We start from the raw sequence: 16,275 nt of genomic DNA, 5'->3' as shown, positions 1-16,275 counted from the left end.
ATTATATTTTACATCCCCTACATAATGCAGAAAACATGAGGAAATTAGATTTTTTTGGTTTAACGTATCAATTACAATACAAAGAAAATTTGAACCAAAGCAACCAAAAGAGATTTACTTTTTTTAAAATGTTTCCTCACAATTATCTGTATCAGGCTGTAAGGGGTTAAACATTTCAAAGAAATTAGAGATGCAGAGATCAGACTTTTCTTGGGCAATTCTAATTTTATTCCTAGGTTGTTGTTTTTTGTCCAAGCAGCAGAACCCACACACTGGGGTAAAAAAGTACTTGCTCCCTCGTAGATTTAGTCCATTTCGCTTTCTTCTGACACTTGAATCTTGCAAGTTTTAAAATCAGTATCTTTAGTTACCTGACTAAATACAAAATGTCATTTTCAGGTGGAGATTTAATTTATTAAGAGAAAAAAAACAACTATCAAAACCCATCTGGCCCTATGTGAAAGAGTAATTGCCTCCTAAACCTAAAAACTACTTGAACAGCAAAAACAAAAACTGCAATTAGACTGAAATAAACTGTCAACTTCAGGTTTACTACCAAAGCTAATATAAAATGAAACTTTTGCCACATATGAGAGTTTATGCTCATATTTCTTCAGAGTGGATCGAGCTGTGAGTCTCACCTTGAAGAGTAGTCAGAGTGGGCCGGGTGGTCAGTCAGTCAGAGGGGTGTTCAGGGCAGGACCGGTTGATCTCAAACCACGAGTCTATACAGCTGCAGGAGCACAAAGACACACAGGCATGACGGTGTTGGATCAGATATGGCAGTCAAAAAAAACACACCCGCCTTCTTCATGCAGCCGATGATGGATTTACACATCTGAATAAAAAAAAAATAAAAAAAAGTTGAAGTATATTTTGCAATACGCCTTTAACTCAGGGTTACAGAGAGCTGTTGCTGAAGTATCTTGTAGGCATGTTGGAAAACCTCCAAATACTCCCACACAGGAAGCACACAACAACATGCAACGTACAAATTAACCTCAAGGAAATCACAGGAGGAGCAATCTTCTGGCTTATTTTGAATTTCTAAACATTCTTCTGCCTGTGATATTATAAAATATTCCACAAGAACGACGTTGCTGTGTTTTCATGCTGAATTCCCTACTAATCCAGACATTTAATTCCTTTTCAGCCATTTGTATAAGTTTATGTGCAAAAGTTCGTTTATGAGAGATATTTCTAAACTGTTTGAGCTTTAAATATGGAGCATAAACAAATGGAGCCTAAAAAGAAAAAATGTCAGTGCGATAGGATGCACCCTGTGCTATGAATCAGGTGCTGAAATGTCTTCACCACTGAACACTACAAAGTCACATTTTAATGTTATTATAACGACGTGGAGGCGTTTGGGAACCACAGCACAAAGTGGCAAGCCATGTAAAACCACAGAGTGGGTTCAGTGGGTGCTGAGGAAGAAAGTGTTGGTAACTTTCTGCACAGTCATGTTGTCCTCAGATTAGATGAAGCAGAGTGCGTAGCGAGCTTCGTGGAATGGGCTTCCATGGCCGAGCAGCTTCAGATGTAACAGCGTGACACCTGCTGCCACTGGACTCCAGATCGATGGAGACATCTTCACTCGAATGTTCTCTCTTTTCATTCATCCACTGGATAAGTCGGGTTTGGAAGCTGCAAGGTGAACGGCACCTGCCTGACTGCATTGTGTAAAGTTTGGTGCGGAGCGGCTCCACGGTGGATGTCTAATTTTGCAGGATTTGGACTCTGAACGCTTCAGAAAACCAAGATGTTTTGTACATTGTATTGCTCCCGATTTTGGGTCAGAAAGCAAGGTGTTTAAAGACATAGTTGGGAGAGATTAGTGTGGAAGAACTCTACATAGTCCTGAGAAGCTTTGGGATGAATGAGATGAGAGACCACGAGCCACGCAGTCTCATCCAACATCAGTGTCTGACCTCACCAATGTGCTTCCCTTAACTTCCCGCAAACACACTCCTAAAGTCTGCGGAAAGTGTTTTTTCACAATTAGATAATTAAAGGTTTAAATAATGAATTCAAACATCAATTAATTTTATGTTAAAATCTTGCATGATGATCTCACAAATTATTAAAATATTTCATGATGAAAAAGTTCATCATGAAATAATTTAAATGGTGACTCAGGTTCATCAAGTAGACGCCAACATTTGTTACAACAGACCAATCCTGCCCTACCGCTCACTTTGATGGGTAAGGCTGAACAAAATAACTTAAAATAATGAAAATTACATAAACTTTAACATTTAATGAATAGAATTTCAATTAACGATTTCCACATTTGATTGATTTGTTTTTCATAAAATATGAAAACATTTAAATGACTATAGAATGTATTTATGCAATAAAGTAATTCCAATTTTATTTAAATGATCACATACATACGTTTTTACTGAGCAGCTTATTTCTTCCTCTCAATCACGGCACTTTTAGGTTTGACACCAGTTCTGCTCTTTATTTAACTTTCTTAATCATCTAAAACTTTTCATCTTATCTAATAGTGGGTGGAACAGCTACATGGACCCCATTTATTTAAAAAATGATTAAGTAACTTTTGCATCAAAGTGAGACAGTGCAATGAATCTTTAAACCTTTACAAAGCGCTGCAAAAGGGTTTAACTAGAACAAGTGCAAATGTATATATGAGGCAGTGATTCATATCTAGTTGAGTGTTTGCGAGCGTGTGTGTGTGTGTTTGTTTGTCAGTCACCTTTTGTGGTAGATGCAGAGGCACGGCAGTCTGGCTATGGTGTCCCCTTGCTGCAGCTCCTCTAGACAGATCACACACTCGCCGGCATCCCTCGCCAACACATCATCTGAGGTGGCAGACACACACACACACACACACACACACACACACACACACACACACACACACACACACACACACACACACACACACACACACACACAGAGAGAGAGAGAGAGAGAGCGGAAGAAGAATTAGCATTCTACCACAAACACTGATAATGTCAGCCATCATATCAAACCGAGCAGAGAGCAGCCGGGAAAGCAGCTCGGTGCATCACACAGATGATACAGTTGGCATTTTCTGCTTCCAGCCATAAAAAAAAAAAAAAAAAACAGAACAAAGAGGCCAATCATGGTGAGCTCTGAGCCAGTTTCTGTTGCTATCACTTGCTGAGATTTATTTCAGAATATTTTAGCCCCCTCTACTCTACTAAATGAGGACCAGCATGTACAGAGGCTTGAATGATCTATACAGAAGGCTTTTGCTTGTGGTGCAATTTGCCTATAATGACACAGACATCTATAGGGCTTGGCAAAAAGTAAGTATTCTTTCTCCTGGAGCATTTTCACATTTTTGTCACAATCGCTAACTACAATGTACCAAAAAAAAAAGTAGAACATAAATGTGAAGGTAAAGGAGGATAATGCATGATTATGCAAAAAGGTTTACGAAGGTAAATCTGAAAAGTGTGGCATGCATGTTGTAGAATCACAACCAATACAACTGGAATCAAACATTTTTATTTCTAGAGCACATTTTAAAAACCTGCATGGGTCACCAAAGTGCTGGACATTAAAACAAGAAAAGGTAAAAAAAATAAAAGTTAAAAACATACAAAACACACACACAGCATCAAAAGCTAAAAAAACAGGTTCATGGCAAGAGTATTTTAAAATGCCACGCATGACATGATCACTGTGTATTAAAAGCCAGGAAATAAAAGTGTGTTTTTAAAAGAGATTTAAAAACAGGAAAAGACAACTGGAAGTCTTTGGCAGTTTGCTTCTGGCATCCAAAGATTAATTATCTGTCCATTTCCAGAGGTTTAAGAGGGCGGGCCTAAAATATACTATAGCAACAGTTTCTAACTGTTATTTATCACTTTTAAAAAATATACAGTGAGCATCACAAATAAAAGGACCGACAAATTTTGGGTAACACCGGTCACCCTTTTTAGGAAATTTGTCAAGCTCCCCTCTGATGGGGGATATAGAGTAGCAAGAGCAACCGAGAGGTTTTATATGAAATCTTTCATATTGCCACCTTCCTAAAATAATGGCCTAAGTATCAACTTATTAACTTATTGCCGCATCTACCAAAAACCTGGGAAAAAATGACTTAGGCCATTAATTTAGGAGGGTTATGGTGTCATTTTCATGACTTTGTGCTTTTTGTCATTTATATGAGTGCTTTTTATGTTAACTACCATGTGGAGAATCATTATTATTATTATTATTATTATTATTATTATTATTATTATTATTATTATTATTATTATTATTATTATACAGATATTTCTGTCTCAGAATCTAAGGTTTGTTTAAAAATTGATGAATGAGTTTCCGTTTCTTGCTCCATTGTTCTGGAGCCTTTGCTTTCAGTTAGTTGTAGCTCTCAGTGATTTGGTTTCCCAATTTGTTGTGATTGCTTAGACTCTGATTTCGTTAGTTTCACTTTGTTTATAATCCAACACCTTTTTCCTGGCTCTAGGCCTATTTCTTCTTTATCACAAAAAGATAATCCAAGAGAGCATTGAAATCATCCACTTTTTACCGTTGCATAAGAACGAGTTTAAAAGCCGCTGTCAGCATCGGAAAAACATTTCAACTCTAGTTTAACTCAAGCCAGTGTTTTTGTCACGATCCTGATGTCAGGTTATGGGTAGATTTCTTCTTGTGTTTCGTCCCTGTCTGGCTCCGTCAACCATTCAACTCTACTCCCTCTGCCCTCATTGTTCTCACCTGTTGCTAATTTCTCATCATCGCTTTCACCTCTGCTCTGCCTCACTTTTCTCCCCACCTTCCTCTGTATTTAAACCCCCTGGACTCTTCACTCTCCGCTGGTTTTGTTCTGCTATCCGCTGTGGATTTTTGCCTCCTGCCACTCTCTTTCTCCGTACCCACATTATTCAGTTCATGTGCTACGTCTATCTGCAAGTCTATTTATCAATAAACATCATAATCATCGCACTCTGCACTTTGGTCCTCCTTTAACAGCAGCCATGACAGTTTTAAAGCTTGAAGTATGAATGAGACGCTGCAAATGGCGTGTTAACTCCAGCGTCACTAGCCAGCTATCATGGAGCTCTTAAACTGTGGTACAAATACAGCCGGCGGCACTTTGGTTGTCATTTGTGGTAAGAAGGGGACATTTTTCTGAGGACAGAAAGAGAAATTTGACCTGTCTTCCAGATAAATGTGAAATGAGCAATAATGTAGAATAAAAAATAGGAAAGATGAATTTTTAAGCACACCGATCTTCAAACTGATACTACTGCAGGGCAAGTGAGGTGGATCAAGTTTCAAGAACCCCTCTGAATAAAAATTGAACCAGGCAACAGTGAACCTATTACATTCAAACTGCCAGAAGTACAAATGCACGGTGTAATTCTGTTTTATTACGAGATATCAACACACAGCAGTCGTATTGGAGTTTGAGGTTTTTGTCAGTCCCACCTTGGTTCCTACTCATATTGAGAAAAGGCATCTCAGTTCTGTTTTTTTAAGGCTTGTAGAAAAAGTAAAAGAAAGATGTTTTCAAACTAGCTTCTGGTAGAAGTAAGCTGTGCTGCAACCTAAACATGCAGAAAAGAAAATCTCTCATTGTATAACAAAGTAATTACAATACAGCTAGCTTTCACGCCCACACCAGATACTCAGTGGATCCTTTGTTTGTAAGTCTCAGCTGGTAGTGATGCTGAGTAGAGAATCAGAGGAAAGTTTTAGTCACTTTAAATCGGGATCATTTTCCATACCCACTTCATCTTTGCAGGGTCAGAGAAGGACTGGTGCCTTGCTCCGGCGCACAGGCAGGGTACAGCGTTGACAGGGCGTCAGTCCAACACACAGGGCAACCACTCCCACACACACTCTGACCAAAGGGCAAATTAAAGTGACCAATTAACCTAACATGCATATTTTTTGGAATTTGGGAGGAAGCCGGAGGTTCCGTAGAGATCCATGAGAACTCTATGGAGAAAGGCTCTGGTTGGGATTTGAACTCTTCTTGCTGCAAGGCAACGGTGCTAGCAACCGTGACACTGTGCAGTTCCCATCGAGATACTCACATGTGGGGAATTCAAAAAGGTGAGAACAGCTAGCGTGCAATGACTGAGCCTCTGTTCCTGAGTCAACCAGATTCAGGAGGTTCACTGACATAAATCATTAATTTAAGACAATCCGATCTAAGCAATCACACGGTCGGAGAGGGTTTGCTCTTGACACTGGATCTAGGTGGGAATCAGTGGCAGGTATTTCTCATTTCTCATTCAGATGATAATAATTACCCTCTGGAATGTCCAGTTTGTCGAGTTGGTTAATTCAAGTTTATTTGTGTCTGATAAGAATGTTCTTAACTGGAACACGTAAAAGGGAGATTATTACTCCTCTACTGGCTTCTCTTCATTGGTCCTCAGATTACAAATCCACTTCTATACAGAAAACCCCTATTATTATCTTTAGCTGTCACTTTTTACATTTCGTATTAAATAATACTGTATAGTCTTCAGTGACGGTATCAAGGCGTTGGTTGTTTGCACCTGTAATGCTTTATCGGTTTGTTTTGCTGTTTTTTATATCCCTCTTTGCAGGTGTAGAAGCAGACTCTGATGATGTTACATTGCTCTCTCCCTTTCCTCCCTTTTAGCATTTTGTCTTATCTGTTTCTCTTCTTCTACCCGCCCGCTTCTGTGTCCATTGAACATGAAATAGTCCCAGCATAAAATCGAAAAAAGTTTCTTGCATATATAAATCAAATCTAGAAGTAGCACTACGGCGAAAGCAGTAAGGCTCCACTTGTGAAAGTAAAATCTGTTGGGCTCTTTTTGGCATCAAGACAACAATTCTTAATGCTACACAGCCAGACAGGACAAAAAAAATCCTTCTGTTCATTTTTAAAGTCTTAAATCACTTGTCTCCACCCTACTTGGTAGAGTTTCTCCTCCACTACACCCCAATCGGTCTCTCAGCTCAAAGCGGAGGCTTTGAGGAGACACGGCCTTCTCTATTTGTAATGATTGCTCTGAGAACCCAATATTTAGCCAAACAACAGAGTTAAGTTTTAAAAGGTTTATTGAAATGGTTGAGTGACAGATGAAAAGGCAGAAAGGCAGAACCAAACTTCACCAGTTCAATTTTATTTATATAGTGCCAATGTATTTAATGATTATTAAATACATAAATACAAAGTTGTGGTTGATGATGATGATATAGTTCCATCTGTACCAAGTGAAAGTGTAAAGTGTGAAACCAGTGAATATTAAAACCTAAAACTATTCAAATGTGAATATTCTAAAATGTGTATATTAAAACTTTCTAGATTACATTTCAGTGTTCTTTTGTTGTCCTCTCCCCCCTGGAAATGAAAGGGAATCTTCATCCTGGTAATCTATAGCACTTAAAGTCTTCTGTGGGTCTTTAAAAAAAACATTTCTGTGGGATTTGGCTGTTTCCGCACTTTTGGAGTTTACACTGTTATCATGCACATAACCAGATGAAAACCTTAGTAGTAAGCAGACCAGAGGATTCATAATATCAACCTGTAGTTGGCAAAGCTGCAAAAATAACACAATCCAGTCATGTAGCGCAGAGCCTCGTAGGATGTTTTCTAACTTCTCATTAAAAGGTGAGGCTGTTTGAGCTTAGACCGTGGGGGACTCAGTAAAGGTATGCTGAGACTCATAAAGTGGTTGTGGAGTGTGAAATTTTATTGAATAAACTTCATAAATGAAATTCTGTAGTTGCTTTAAAACAAAATGCTACATCTAAACAGTTGCCCTCAATCCTGTTTAACCGAGCCCAGGAAAAACTCCACCGCTGTTTCGAGTGAGGATCAATACACCTTTCAATTAAGGTACAAAAGTATGAATTATAGAATCATATATGAGCAACATCATGAAAAATACATACAATAGAGACAGGAAAGTCAAGGTTTTATAAATAAAATATAGAATCCTCTGCATTTGGTAAGTTTGTGTTAATTCTCTAAATAATCTTATGCTGAAAATCAACAAATGATTTGATTGTATTGATTCAGTAGGGGAAAAATAATAAAATCTTAGCCATTTCTTTAAGCAAAATCCAAAATTATCTGGAAAAAGAGCAATAAATCACAAAAGTTCTTCCACATCACTGACCCTGCTGAAGAAGCTGATTGTTTTTAAAATTAAAATAAAATGTGAATAATAAGAAAAAAAGATTCACCGTCAAAGTAAACCTTTGAGTTTGACAAAAATCTGAGAAACTAAAATATATCATATTTAATAGAAATGATAATTTTATGATAGTAAGGTAGGATGACTTCATCAGTTACTCCAAAAAATTCAGTATAGCGTTACCAGGAGGAATATGGTCACATTAAAACCTTTTATAAATGGAAAATAAATAACTAAAAGTAGGGTACACAAAATATGCCACAGAGGGTGTTTTACCTGCCCAGACCTGCTCTTCACAGAGAAGAGTAAAGAACAAACTTCTAATCCTCACCGAGTCAGTTCAGAACCAGGCGGCTCGCAGCTTGTCACCAATTACCGTCCAGAATTCTTACATTATTCATACACCTGGCAGATTCAGGTTCAAAGTGAACTTTACATTTTCTTAACAATGTTTCTTAAATCTGGAAGAGATGTTAACATATTGGTGTCGTCCAGCCTGTCCTGGCTAAACTCTGACAGATCATCTGTGGAGAGAGTTAAAGATTAGGGTAATGGCAACGAGACCTTCCAACCCGAGAACTTTGAGCTCATCAACAAACATAAATCATCCAAATGTTCACACAGAACAGAAAGGGATATTACGCTTTTTTCATATTAAGAACCATGGGTTCAGACTAATATCCCATCTACTAGCAATGAGCTGCTCTATTGCAAACTGGAGAACATGTTCTGATTAAGCAAACAGAACCAAGACAATTGCACTGCAAAAAGAGAATTAAAAATAAGTAAAATTTTCTTGAAATTAGTGTATTTGCCCTTGATTTGAGCAGGTAAATAAAATTATTTGCCAATGGAATGAGTATTTTTACCCCTAAAATAAGATAATTAGAAATACTGCACTTGAAATAAGGTGATGGAGATGAGTTGTTCTTATTTTAGGTGCAAAAATCGTATTCCATTGGCAAATAGTCCTATTTATCTGCTCAAATCAAGGAAAAATACTTTAATTTCAAGAAAAAAATTCTTATTTTTAGGTCTATTTTTGCAGTGTGCGTAAAGCAAAGATGAGAGTCTGAGGTTCCTAAACCAAACATTCTGGTAGCACATTTTGAGAACCAGGGCCCCTAATGGTTGGCACACATTTCTGCAGGTAAAGAATGTTTAAGCCATACACGTTTCACTATTTACAGTGTTACTCATTTTCCATATTCAAGTATTTAGATTTTTAATGACACCTTCAAATTTTTGCTTCCTAAGATCCCGTTGGGGACATTAAAACAGGGTCCTGTAAGGCCCTTTCATTAGAGATGAGGTCAGAGGCAAAGTGAATGGAAATGCACGTGACTTAATATTTAACTCGGCCCATCTTCTGTTTCATGCGACCAGAATCTGTGGAAACGGGATCTGAGAGCTGCCTTTCTTGGTCTGTAAATCATTAGTTCTCTCCTCACCCACCTGCCTCCCTCTTGACTTTCAGCTGTCTCCCCGGCCTGCCAGCAGACATTTGGCATCAAGCAACTTCCCATCAATAATGACTTAGAGGAGTTGCTCTTTGCTTTCCTGAATCACAGCACCGAATCCCTTCTCTTACAGTCTGTTTTTTTGTCCTCCAGTGGCCTGAGTTGCAGGAGGCAAACCGCATGTGCTTCACCTGCTTCTTTATGCTTTCTCTCTGTTTTCGCTCCACACCAACCCTCCTGACTTCTATGTCTTTGCCTCTCTCTCCCCCCTCCACACTCTTCATGCAAGTGCTCAAGGGGCTATATTTAGCAGGAGATATTAAAAATATCATTACTGGAAACTGAAGCCCAGATAGGGCCCAGTGGTCACCTCACATAGATTTTCTGCTACCTATGAACCTCGCCTGCAGTTTAATAGCCAGAAAACATAGGCAGAAAAAAAATGACAAAACACAACGTATTTTGTTGAGCTAATGCAGACATACATTTAACATTAGCGTGTTTTGATCTATATTTCATAAACGTCTCTTCGAAAATCATCCAAACGCCCTGGTTGCATGGTTTCCTACGGTGTGCTGCAAACACATTGATAACTTTTGAGCTTTTTCATAATTTGTCAATATTCCAACCTCAGATTTCTTTGAATTTGTCTTTACAATGTTAAGTGATAAGATAATAAAAAACAGGACACACTGCAAAAGGATATAGAGTTATTTTTATTTATTTTTTTACAATTTAAAATCTGACAAGTATGATATGGATATCAAGTCACCCCCCCCCCCCCCACCCTTTAATAAAACTGATAGAAATCCAGTTGTTCTGTTAAGGTCTTTGAGGTTTCTTAGAGAACAATAAAGAACAAGCGGCATCATGAAGACCAAGAAACACGGCAGGCAGAAAGGTCAGGGAGAAAGGAGAAGTTTAAAGCTGAATTGTGTTAAAAAAACAAACATATTTTAAGGTTCAAACATCTCACAGAGCAGAGTTAAATCATCTGAAAATGGAAAGTGTGGGGAACAAGCCAAGAGGGCCGTGGTAACACTGGAGGAGTCACAGAGATGAATTGCTCAGGTGGGAGAATCTGTCAACAGGATAAATATTAGTTATTCACTTCAATTTTATTTATGTAGCGCCAAATCATGAAACATGTCATCTCAAGGCACTTTACAAAATCAAGTTCAATCATATTATACAATAAGCTCCACAAATCTGCTGTGCATGGAAGAAGAAAGCCATTGTTGAGATAAAGCGATAAGTAGAAGCGTTTGTGGATTGAGAAAGGTCATCTGGGGGTCACAGCAACACTGGTCAGAGGAGACTAAAATGTAACCTTTTAGCCTGCGTGTAAAACGAAACGTATGGAAAAAGGCAGATCACCTTGATGGATAACGCATAATGCAACGGAGCTTCTCCTCTGGATGGAGCTGAAGACAGCAGTGCTAGAAGAAAACCTTTTAGAAGCAGCAAGAGACTGGACACCAGATTGGAAGTTATCCCTCGTTAACTTCCAATCTTAACGTTGAACTTCCTCGTTAAATGTAGATCAAAGCATGTTCATGTGTCAGAACGGCCTAGTCAAAGACCAGACGTAAATCCCATTAAGAACGCTTAGCAGGATTTGAAATACTGATGTTCACAGATAATCTCCGTCTGAAGTGGGCTGAGTGTGAGATGTGTTTGCAGAAGCAGAGAGACACAGAGCAAAAAAAAAACAAAAAACTGGCAGCTCCATAGTTGCAGTGAGAAGTGGTTCTGCAAAGCACTGAGTCAGGGGGCTGAATGCAGATGCATGCTACACGGATTTTCATTTTTCCATAATTACAAAAGCCATGCATCATCCCCCTTTAAATATGCAATCATCCCATCCTTTGTGTTGGTTTATCACATAAGGCCCTAATAAAAGCATTCAAGTTTGGGGTTGGAAAATGCCAAATACTGCAAAGATGTAAGAAATACTGTATGAATACTTATGTGAGGCGCTGTAGCTTCTTGTTGTCGATGTAGCCACTCTACTGTAGTTCCAGGTAGCTGCAGAGGTGACCTGTCTTTTGTGATACTACGTGCAACGTGGAAACAACTGCCGCAGACACTTTGATCAGTTCAAAGTTTAAGTTTGTCTGAGTTGCCTCGGGTGAAAATACCAAGGCCTTTGATCATCATACCTTCGCCTTTTCCCCGCATCCTGGCACAGGATAACACTTCTCAGCATAGTTCAACAGCTGCTGCTTTCATCCATTTTATAGCAATATAAAAAAAAAAGATATGGCTGAAAGCATTCAATTTGCATGAGGCCCAACTATCAGGGTGGTCTTTCCTTCCAGCAGATCACCCCGGCAATGCGGTACTTTCATGTACTCGTTTCTTGTCGTGGCATTCGACAAATAGCGAGAGGATCGTACATGTGTCACTTTCTGATTAGGAGTGGTGACAAACGCAAGCTTGTCGCAGTCTAGGGTGAGTGGGTGGCGATGGTTTTAGATCATGAAGGGTTAGAATGTGTTACTGATCTGCCAAAGCAGACGGATCATAGGATTGTCTGTAGGGCATGTTCTATGTGTTACAGCTCTGTGTTTCTGCCCAGTTTGGTTTTCCTCCTGAACAAACTTTGATAGGGATGAAAGTTTGGCTCGTTAGTTAGCTTCGTTTGTCTATATAACTCGTTACCAGCGTGGACTATCAGCGGTTTTTCTTATAGTTGGCACGACAACCAAAGTAAAAACAAGAGCTGGAAAAAAAATCTATGTATTTTATAGTGTCATGTTGGCAAATAAACTGAAACAACCTCCTTCAAAATAAGAGCCTAAAGCATATAGATTTCTCCCTGAAATTCAAATAACTAACATTTTCAAAAGTTAAAAACATCTTATGGTATCCTCCACACTTGATAAAGCCAAATCTGTGGGACTCTTATTATTCACTCACAGATATAATGTAATACAGTTTTGCTCAAGTGGTTAAAGCAGGGCCCTTACACACAGGGAAGGCTTCTAGTTCCCTGGTTCAAATCCCACAGACTGCCACTCTGGGTCTCGGAGCAAGACCCTTAGCCGCAGAATGCTCCTTGCGCACCGTGCAGTGCTGCTCACTGCTCCTTAAGGGTGGCTTCAATGCAGACGATACATTATATTGGATGGTCCAAGATGTAATATTAATATACTTAAAATACTGTATATTGTTGATGTTTGAGGAAGTGTTTATACATAAACGTTTAAATATCACTGAGATTAAAAATCCCAAGAGGGAGCTGGAAAGACAGCAGTACCATTTACAGGTATCAATGTTTAAAAGCAACTTGTACTACTACTAATATGACTTTTATGCTGGAAACTGTTACAAATCTGCAAATAGTAATAATAATAATATAACATTTCTATACTGTGGCATTTTTTATATGCAGCAAGAAGGCACTTTACCAAATTCTTGTAATGGATTACCTTTGAAGTTAAAATACATTTTCTGAGTTGGGTTATACAGAGTTGTACTCAATTGCTAAAGTATTGACTTACTGGTTGTAAGTTGTGCCTGCAACAGGTATATATACCCGTTGCAGGTATATATATATATATATATATATATATATATATATATATATATATATTTCCAGCCAATTACATATATATATATATATATATATATATATATATATATATATATATATATATATATATATATATATATATATACATATATATATATATATATATACATACAGTGACAATAGGATTAAGAAAACTCAGAAACTAGAATGATGACTCAAAATCCATACACTTTTATGATTAACAGCAATTATCTGTAAAGGGTTAAAAGTGTTTTTCAAATTGCATAACAGACCAAAATGATTTATCCATAGGCACAGCCACCTTATGACCAGTTGGAATAAGTGAAAAATACTCAGATTTAAATTGAGTGATGTCCAAAAAACAAAATCACTGAAATATTCTATCAAAAAGTTGTAAAAACTGAGGAAATGTCTCCCAGGTGACACAATAAACTGTTTGTTTGAACTATGTGGACGTCTGAGACACCATAGCTCAGGTGATTGGCAATAAAACCCTCGAGCATGCTGGGAAACAAGATAAGCGTGTTCCATTCGGGCGCGTCTCAAAAACCACGGAGAACAGAGAAGAAGGTAGATAAAGAGGAACAAAGACGTTAGGAGGAAAATTGGACGGCGGCAGCAGACAGACGGACAGACTCACCGAGCAGAGGGAGGAATTGCAGAGTGTAATTGGCCGGAAATAAAGAGCGACAGAACGGAAAGGAGAAGCAGAAAAAAATGAGAGGAATTATGGGTGAGTTTCTCCTTTCACCCTCTCTCCTCTCGTCCGTTTATCGGGCATCAGAGTACTCCATCACTCCGGATCCCATCAAACTTAAGACAGTTTCACCCTCCTCTCGCTGCCCGTGCCGCTCAATCTTCAGCTCAGATTTGGCTGCAGGCGTCAAACCAAAATTATATTTTACTCCGCCGGCCTTGTGGGCCACACCGGCAGCTAATTGTGGAGCCGTAAAAATCGCCTCCCTGCCCTCCCGGCCTCGTACTGCATCACACGATTTCGTTTTCATTAGGATCAGAAACACAAGATGAGGCAGAGGCTTCCACAAGGTGACCCCGGCAGACGTCCGTTTCCACAGCCGCGAGTCAAAGAGGTGTCAATCAATGAGCTGCTGCGGGGCAATAAACAGACATTTGGGACCTGCGTTTCCAAGCAACCACCAGAGGCGCCATGTTGGCTGCAATAAACAGGAGGATGGAAAATAGTCCACAGCAGCTTTGAGCGCTTATTTATTTGCAATGATCTCGATAGTGAATGTCGAGCCCTTTATTTGTATTTTACATTAGTAGGTTATTTCCTCAAATATACCAAAAAACCAGGATCTAAATCTAGGAGAAGTGGACTGCTAAGCAACCCAACATGAAACATGCAAATAAATAAACTAGAATATTACTTAAAAGTTTAGAAAGAGGAAATGTCCATACCCTCAGAGTGATATGTTTCCCGTGTTTACGTTAATTTTTGATAATTATGGCTTCTGGTTAATGAAAACTGAAAGTCCACTTCCCAGACAAAAAAAATAAATTAATTAAATAATAAATAAAAACAGAAATGTCATGTTCTGGCCTACACAATCAAGAGAAGGACTGACTCAACAGGTAACGCCCCCTCTAAGCGAAATTGCAAAAAGTAAGCCAGAAGGCTACACAATGTTGCGTAAAACTATATTGTGAAAGGTTTAGTGGAAGGAAAAAATCTGGAGTTACACAAGCAACAAGAATAACTGCTGCTTCGAGAGTATTGTGACGTAAAAGCCATTTAAGCACTGAGGGAAGGTTCACAAAACTTGGACTGGTATGCAGTGGGCCGAGCCCTTCATCCGAAGTGGGATGGGGGAAAACGCTGCGTGGTCCCCACTAACCCTCTAACCTCAGCAGCAAACGGGGTGCGCCTACACAGCTAAGGGGGTCCCAGCTCCTTCCATGCTTTGTGTAATGCTTTGTGGAGCCATGCCGCCTGCAGGTGTTAGTCCACTGTGTTTTATTAACTCCACAGTCAGCATAACCACCCAGCGGGACATTTAAGAGCCCTTAAGGTTTGTTTCTGCTGGCAAACCTTGTGGAGATGCTGATGCTGGTTTCCAGCAGGACTTGGAACCTACCCACACTGCCAAAAGTAGCAATACCTGCTTGAATGACCATGGTATTACTCAGCTTCAAAACTGTCAGAGATTATGTTGAGTATTGTAGAGAGGGAAGACACCGGAGCCAACAAATGAGAGGAGCTGAAGGACGAGCCACCGGTAAATGGGCTCCATGCCACTCTGCACTGATGAAGCAATTCATGCAAAAGGAGCCCGCACTAGCTGCTGGGTGAATGCAATGAACTGTATATGGGCATAACTTTCAGTGGGCTAACATTTTGGCAATAATAATCCCTTTTTGTTATTATTCTAAGGTTCTGAAAGGTTTTAAACTAAATTTGGGGGTTTTCATTAGGTTTGAGCCAAAATCAATAAAATGAACATATAAAATATTTAAATATCAGAATCAGAATCAGACATACTTTAATAATCCCAGAGGGAAATTACTTAAATATATCCCTCTGTGTGTAATTAATCTACATGTGCATTTTAATTTTTATTTAAATAGATGAAATTCTTCAATTTTTCAAATGCATTCTAATTTTATTGAAATAAATCTGAAGTTTGGCAGGTTTTCTGTAAGTAATCCCAAGTTTCTAATGTTCTCCTCCAACCTAAAGCAGGCTGTCCAGCCATCAGACAGGTAAAATGAATTCAGTCATGCACCACCATTGTTGTTTCCACTCGTAGTGTTGTTTATCAGTCCAACGAATTGGCTCAAAATAAAATCAGGTATCAGTCCAATAAAAAAAAGATATCGCAATGAGGTGTAACAGATTAGCGGCCATGAAACTGAATCAGTCAACTTGTTGGATGACAGGGAGGGCCGAGCGGGGCGGCGCAGAGACGGTGAAGGATGAGCTAACAGAGCAACACACAGAAGATCAATACAGAAATAAAAAATATCCTGACATGGTCAGCTCCCTCAATCTTCCAGTGTTAAATCCCGCAAGACGGAGCTCAACATCAACCTTCAAACTTACAGATGATAAAGCACCCACAATTTAAAGATGCTAATTTAAAGCCACGACCCACAGATT

The 16,275-nt window shown here is 38.9% G+C and overlaps 1 protein-coding gene across 1 annotated transcript in view; it reads right to left on the bottom strand.

The window, feature by feature from the left end:
• LOC105929592 (E3 ubiquitin-protein ligase znrf1) overlaps positions 1 to 16,275 on the bottom strand; it is a 62,889-nt gene that overhangs the window by 3,200 nt on the left and 43,414 nt on the right. Inside the window, exons 3-4 of the mRNA XM_012867444.3 lie at positions 2,723 to 2,828; positions 642 to 733 (exon numbers count right to left, since the gene is read on the bottom strand). Coding sequence (XP_012722898.1) covers positions 676 to 733; positions 2,723 to 2,828 — 164 coding nt within the window. The 3' untranslated portion in view covers positions 642 to 675. The remainder of the gene's footprint in view (positions 1 to 641; positions 734 to 2,722; positions 2,829 to 16,275) is intronic.

Source organism: Fundulus heteroclitus, chromosome 2 (genome assembly GCF_011125445.2).
Source record: "Fundulus heteroclitus isolate FHET01 chromosome 2, MU-UCD_Fhet_4.1, whole genome shotgun sequence".
In the NCBI taxonomy this organism is placed as follows: domain Eukaryota; kingdom Metazoa; phylum Chordata; class Actinopteri; order Cyprinodontiformes; family Fundulidae; genus Fundulus; species Fundulus heteroclitus.
This window is presented reverse-complemented; position numbering and strand designations above follow the sequence as displayed.